Consider the following 7588-nt stretch of genomic DNA (forward strand, 5'->3'; position numbering starts at 1 on the left):
TGGTAATACCTCTTTAAAAATAATTGTAAAAAATCTGACAAATGAATGAATTATGTGAATTTTGAGGGTCTTAAAGCATTTTGCAACGTTTAATTCCCTTACTAAAAACGACATATTTTTTCTTCTGGGTAGAAATGGACCTGAATGCGTTGTGAGGGTTAAAAATGTAGTAATGTCATTGTACCTGTGTCTCCAGGAGGCCCTGGGTATCCTGGTCTGCTCTCCCCTTTATTGCCCTTAAACCCCCGTGGGCCTGTGTCCCCTAAAAGAGTGCCAAACATGTTATGCAATTAAAATACAAACCCAAAGCCAAATCCATTTACATAATCTGGAAGTGTTACAGCCAGACGCATCTGTTACCTTTGACTCCTGGAGGTCCTTGGATGCCCGGAGGTCCTGGGTAGCCCTGAGTGCCATGTCTGCCGGGATAGCCCTGGTGCCCGCTGGACCCTTTAGGTCCTGGAGATCCAGGGGGTCCCGGGGGTCCTTTAATGGTCTCACAGTGTTCACAGCGCTGAGGGCTCATCATCTGCAGTAGCTGCGGCAGCTGATCTGATAGAGATGCATTACAGTGGAGATCACTGAACAGCACTAGATGCACAAGGGGTCATATGATGAGAAATCAAAATTTACTTGACTTTCATTCTAAAAAAATTATAATAATAAAAAACACACCCTATCAACATTTACCCAGTCTATTTTCATATGCATCTTATTACACTAAAATGTCAATCATCTGGTGAAGCAACAGACTCTCTGTGGTCTGTTATACCACCACATTTACATGTCAATGATGCAATGCCAAAACATGTCCAATTTAATCCTAAGAGTTGGAAAATGGGAAGAAAATGGTCATAAGGAAACTCATGAGACTGTTTTGTAGCACAAAAAAAGAAGCATGACTAATGTTGCTGTGTTCCAAGAGTCAAGTGAAGTAAAAATAAATCCACGATGGTGGACAAGGCAACAGAAAAGTTGATAGTAAAATATAATTTAGTCAATATTGAAACATCAATAAAAATGAGTTCACCGGATGTTTACATATGGTGTGTATTTTTAAATCTAGGGTCATTAGAAAAATGTGCCAGTGCAACATTTCTACAAAATGATATGTTGATTCTTGCAAGTTTTGCGACACTTTCAATGTTTGGTTTTATCCAAAACAGATAAAAGTGAATCTTCTAACGTTTTATTATGGGTCACTGTACTGTATGCATCGCAGCAGTTTGAAAAATGTAAAGTCTGATGAGTGTCACTTAGTGCTGGGCGATATACCCACACGGTATACATGTTAATAAAACAGCATACCGGTACAAGTGGCTAAGCAACATGGACAGCTTCGTGAATTGAGAGGGGATCCCTGTTAACTGCATAGTTAGAGAACTTTTAGAACTATTAATAACACACAACTAATTCTTTAGGTGCTGAAGACGAACGCAAAGAGGAGAAAATAGTGTAGCAGGCGCAGCAAACTCACTTCAACATGCATGGAATATTGGAAGAAAATCCTAAATACTGAATTGGGGGTTTATATGAATGTATCTCTGAGGGGAACTGACTGTCTTCAGGAAAGTTCCGATGGTATTTTCTTTTCATCTTACCTCCATATATAATGCATATTAATGTAGTATTTAAAACCACAGCAGCTGCTTTGTTTACAGCGGTAACCAAGGAAACGCTGTATCGCTGTTGTTCCAGAAGCGCCACCTGCTGTCAGAGAGTGAATCTGCGTCTCATTCAACTCGTCTGCTGTTTGTTTCGTTTGTATGTTTTATGTAGCATAATTTCACAAAGCCAAGGCATTTGCAGATTTTTTCCAAGGCAACTTTTGAAATTTTCATTTAAATTTACATTTTTCAACTATTTCAATTAAACAAAAATAGTCAAGAATAATAACCCTGATAACATGCCACCATATTCAGGTAGACTGAAAAATAAATAAGATTTGAGGTCTTGTTGTTGAGCAGCAATATGAAATGTTAAATGTTTTTCATATCAAAGATTAAATCTCAAATCACAATATTTGCCAAAATAATCACAATTCTGAACAAATCGTGCAGCTCTAGTGTGGAGCAAACACACAGTACAGAAATATTTAATAAACATGTTCAATTTCTCTAGAGGGAAAAATACATTATTTTAAAAGAAGCGACTGATTTGCATATGTCTGCTACTGATTTGCCCACAAACAGAAAATAATAAATATACATAGGAAATCTCCTCTAGTTTCCACGGCATGCAGTTTGCCGGTTTGCTCTGACAGCACGCTGAAACCAGCTTAGTATAACTGTCAAGCTGTCAAATATAAACGCTTCAAAGTGCTCAGAAGTGCTCTGCTGTCCCATGTTACCTCCTTCAGGAGGCGGAGACCATCGTGTTTCTGGTGTAAATAGGCAGGATTTGTTTAAAGGTGAGTGAGTCGTGTAATTTTGCAAACCTCTCCTTTGCTGCCTCTGGGTCCCACTTCACCCTGATTCAGGAGGAACGAGAAAGAGGAAACGTTTTATGATAAAATGAGAGCGAGATCTGTTATTAAACACACAGACAGGCTCAGTATTCAGCGGGTGACGGGAGGGAAAGCTCTTCAAAGCCACAGCCAGGGAAACCCCACGAAATGATTCTCAAGCCCTGCGAGTGTTTGCAGACTGCGTCACGTAAACATTTCAGTGTCGGACGGTTCAGACTACAATACTGTGTACGAGTTCATACAAGCAAGCAGTGAAGCTACTTTTTCAACAAGTAGAAGCACAGTGTTGATTTTTCTCATGATTTATTTCGTATGCATCCTTTGTGCCAGATAAATACTACTCTGATTGTAGATATAAGCTATATAAACAGTTATATATTTAGAAAGACATACCCTCCTAAATGGCTTTGCCCGTACAGAAATGTAGTCAAATTTGCATATGTACATAATGTTAATAATATCTATATGATGCTTTTTATATTGTATTATATGTAGCAACTATATCAGCAGCTGCTTTGTTTACAGCGGTAACCAAGGAAACGCTGTATCGCTGTTGTTCCAGAAGCGCCACCTGCTGTCAGAGAGTGAATCTGCGTCTCATTCAACTCGTCTGCTGTTTGTTTCGTTTGTATGTTTTATGTAGCATAATTTCACAAAGCCAAGGTCAGACCGTTCTGTTTTTTGTCTTCAGATTGGAAAATTATTCAATCTAATTTACATCAAAAACCTGTGATAAACCATGAAACCATCAGAATCCTAAAAAAAATGTTTTACAGATTTTTGGTCAAACCACCCAGCACTAGTGTCACTAAAACGTTAATGTTCTATTGCGTTTGAAAATAGCACAAAACCTATGCTAATACTAACCAATAGTGTTAACAAAAGCAAATGTGATATAAAAACAGATTTGCTGAGATTTTTGCTCATTTAGCTTGATAAAAGTCTTTGAGCTCGTATTTCATGGGACTCATAAGTGCAGTGCTGTACCGGGTGTGCTACCGAGCAAGTTTACTTACTAATTTGTGTGAAAAGGAATAAAGTTGTTGGTGTTTTACTGCCACTAATGCTTATTTCAACTGGAAACTGGAGTGAATTGTATGTATAGGTAAGTTTTTGGAGTTTTGCAAAAATGCATCATGGTTCCCAATGAGTCTTGCAAACCTCTCCTTTGCTGCCTCTGGGTCCCACTTCACCCTGATTCAGGAGGAACGAGAAAGAGGAAACGTTTTATGATAAAATCAGAGCGAGATCTGTTATTAAACACACAGACAGGCTCAGTATTCAGCGGGTGACGGGAGGGAAAGCTCTTCAAAGCCACAGCCAGGGAAACCCCACGAAATGATTCTCAAGCCCTGCGAGTGTTTGCAGACTGCGTCACGTAAACATTTCAGTGTCGGACGGTTCAGACTACAATACTGTGTACGAGTTCATACAAGCAAGCAGTGAAGCTACTTTTTCAACAAGTAGAAGCACAGTGTTGATTTTTCTCATGATAAAAGTCTTTGAGCTCGTATTTCATGGGACTCATAAGTGCAGTGCTGTACCGGGTGTGCTACCGAGCAAGTTTACTTACTAATTTGTGTGAAAAGGAATAAAGTTGTTGGTGTTTTACTGCCACTAATGCTTATTTCAACTGGAAACTGGAGTGAATTGTATGTATAGGTAAGTTTTTGGAGTTTTGCAAAAATGCATCATGGTTCCCAATGAGTCTATTCATAATATCGGCTAATCTTCAGCTTGTTTGCCGTTAAACATTCATTTTTGATTTATCTATTTTTGGAGTTTACTCTATATAACAGAAGTCACAAACAATTTGGTGACAGCTAGGATTCAGTTTAAGGCATTTCTAGGTCATTTTTGTGGTATCCACAAGCAATTCAACTATAATACAATTCTGAAATCAATTACATCAAGGCTATAAAATGGTTGGTTTTCAAGGCAGAAGTGATTCAAGTTGACTCCATCGGAGAGATTATTGTCTCCTCATGATAAAAAAAAAATAAAAATCTCTGGAGTTTCTGTCAAAGTACAGTAGAGCCGATGAGACAATTATGGGTGAGGCAGCTCACTAGGTTTGTAAGTGGACCACAGGGGAAAAAAGTAAAATGATAACAGAATGAACGATATTCCTTTAATTCAAAGCAAACTGTAAAAACTCTGATAGCTCAGCAAGTTTCCGTAACAAAAGCTCCTTTCTAGTGAACTTTGCTTTTATCTAACAGCTTTAATTGGATGCCGCATGCTATTCTCGGCTCTTTACGTATCAGGCTTGTTCGTATTAAAAAAGGGAAAAGGAAAAGCTCCTTGGGCTCTTTGTTCTCGAGAGAATAATGACCTTGAACAAGGTCAGATACTCACTTCTCAAAATGTCCCCACAGAGTTTTATTAAGTACTCCTCTGAGGGAGGCTTACCCTGAAACACATATCGAGTCACTCATTAGATGGCGTCGCTACATGAAAAACACATACAGCTTTCAAAGAAGTTAAAGGCTTGACAGATAACAAAGGAAGAAGCATAAGAAAGGAACTCAATTACACAGTCTTGACCATAAGGCCTTGTGGTTTCTTTCATGAATCAGCTGAAATGATGCGTCCTGACATTGCCCCAGCCCATGCCGTATACTTCGTTCATGACGTGTTTATTTCTTGTGAAAGGAAAGACCTGGTGGCTATAACAAAAATGTTAATTGCTATCGTGTAGTTGTGAGAAATGTAAGAATACTCACAGGCTTCCCTGGAAAGCCCGGAGCGCCGGGAAGCCCTGGCAAACCGTCCTGACCGGGGAATCCACGCGGCCCGACTACACCCGTGTGTCCCAAGTCTCCCTTCTGTCCGTCACGACCTTTGACCCCAGTCTCACCCGGCGTACCTTTCTAGTAGATTAAATACAGCGCTCTTAAAGCCTACTGTATACTTGGATGTGTATTCTTCATGCAAGTGAGACTGTTGGATTTAAAAGCAGCCCTGAGCTGCACAATTAATTCAATTAAAATCATGATGTGGCCTTGCGTGATTACTGAACTGTGAAAAAGCTGCATATCAAACGAGCGTATCATTTAAATGCATAGCATGCTGCTCTGTTCTGTAGTGTACTATACATACTCCAAGCATGCTTGCTTATTTTTGGTTTGCTTATGATATGCATTTGCAGATTTTTTCCAAGGCAACTTTTGAAATTTTCATTTAAATTTAAATTTTTCAACTATTTCAGTTAAACAAAAATAGTCAAGAATAATAACCCTGATAACATGCCACCATATTCAGGTAGACTGAAAAATAAATAAGATTTGAGGTCTTGTTGTTGAGCAGCAATATGAAATGTTAAATGTTTTTCATATCAAAGATTAAATCTCAAATCACAATATTTGCCAAAATAATCACAATTCTGAACAAATCGTGCAGCTCTAGTGTGGAGCAAACACACAGTACAGAAATATTTAATAAACATGTTCAATTTCTCTAGAGGGAAAAATACATTATTTTAAAAGAAGCGACTGATTTGCATATGTCTGCTACTGATTTGCCCACAAACAGAAAATAATAAATATACATAGGAAATCTCCTCTAGTTTCCACGGCATGCAGTTTGCCGGTTTGCTCTGACAGCACGCTGAAACCAGCTTAGTATAACTGTCAAGCTGTCAAATATAAACGCTTCAAAGTGCTCAGAAGTGCTCTGCTGTCCCATGTTACCTCCTTCAGGAGGCGGAGACCATCGTGTTTCTGGTGTAAATAGGCAGGATTTGTTTAAAGGTGAGTGAGTCGTGTAATTTTGCAAACCTCTCCTTTGCTGCTTCTGGGTCCCACTTCACCCTGATTCAGGAGGAACGAGAAAGAGGAAACGTTTTATGATAAAATGAGAGCGAGATCTGTTATTAAACACACAGACAGGCTCAGTATTCAGCGGGTGACGGGAGGGAAAGCTCTTCAAAGCCACAGCCAGGGAAACCCCACGAAATGATTCTCAAGCCCTGCGAGTGTTTGCAGACTGCGTCACGTAAACATTTCAGTGTCGGACGGTTCAGACTACAATACTGTGTACGAGTTCATACAAGCAAGCAGTGAAGCTACTTTTTCAACAAGTAGAAGCACAGTGTTGATTTTTCTCATGATTTATTTCGTATGCATCCTTTGTGCCAGATAAATACTACTCTGATTGTAGATATAAGCTATATAAACAGTTATATATTTAGAAAGACATACCCTCCTAAATGGCTTTGCCCGTACAGAAATGTAGTCAAATTTGCATATGTACATAATGTTAATAATATCTATATGATGCTTTTTATATTGTATTATATGTAGCAACTATATGTCAACAATATATATTTTATTTATAAATTCAATTTTATCAAAAAAAAGTATTAAAATGTATATGTATGTCTATATATATATATATATAATAAATTACATCTTTTACATTTACATCTATAATGTCAACATGCATTGACGGGTTTATAGATGCATGTGTCCAAAAATGTATTACGCAAACATACTTATTTGTATGGGCTAGATATATATGTTAATATTATTCCCATTACTAATAGGTATCATATATGTTTTTACTACAAATGACAATATTTCATATATGGAAATTGCTGTTTCATAACAGAGATGTGAAGTTTTGTTTTGATTCTGCATGCTCTGACACAAATCACTATATTAGTTGCTGGAGCATTTATATCGTCAAACAGAGACCGTAAATTAACACTAAACCCTCAGACCTTTCAAAAGATCTATAATTTGTTAACATAATTAATATTTTTAGAAAGTAGTTTATATAGTAACTGTAAACAAATTGATGTGAAGCCCCAAGAGGATGAAATATGTCCATACAGTGTATTATATTTGCGTATGGGTAATGTTGATGAACGCTGCTTGCAAATATACATGGACCAATGGCTTTTTTATTCAGAAACCTGACTTTATTCCATCTAAAGATTTCTCAAGCGTGTGACTGACAAAGACCTACACTCTTATCTCACACAAGTGTCTGTGACTAAGGTTTCTGGGGATTTACTGAGCTTTTTCACAGAAATCAGGAGTTTCTTCTGCAAAGAAAAAATGATTCTACAGGATAAAAGTATTAGAATGTAGCAGTTCAGTTTAAGAACTTTTTATA

General features: G+C 37.8%; 1 protein-coding gene across 1 annotated transcript in view; it reads right to left on the minus strand.

Moving 5' to 3' along the window:
* LOC107728729 (collagen alpha-1(XXI) chain-like) overlaps positions 1 to 7588 on the minus strand; it is a 54202-nt gene that overhangs the window by 3300 nt on the left and 43314 nt on the right. The window contains exons 23-27 of the mRNA XM_016539019.1: positions 6247 to 6279; positions 5194 to 5340; positions 4826 to 4880; positions 361 to 552; positions 185 to 262 (exon numbers count right to left, since the gene is read on the minus strand). Of these exons, the coding sequence (XP_016394505.1) occupies positions 185 to 262; positions 361 to 552; positions 4826 to 4880; positions 5194 to 5340; positions 6247 to 6279 (505 nt within the window). The remainder of the gene's footprint in view (positions 1 to 184; positions 263 to 360; positions 553 to 4825; positions 4881 to 5193; positions 5341 to 6246; positions 6280 to 7588) is intronic.

Source organism: Sinocyclocheilus rhinocerous, unplaced genomic scaffold, assembly GCF_001515625.1.
Source record: "Sinocyclocheilus rhinocerous isolate Xijiao unplaced genomic scaffold, SAMN03320098_v1.1 scaffold2773, whole genome shotgun sequence".
In the NCBI taxonomy this organism is placed as follows: Eukaryota; Metazoa; Chordata; class Actinopteri; order Cypriniformes; family Cyprinidae; genus Sinocyclocheilus; species Sinocyclocheilus rhinocerous.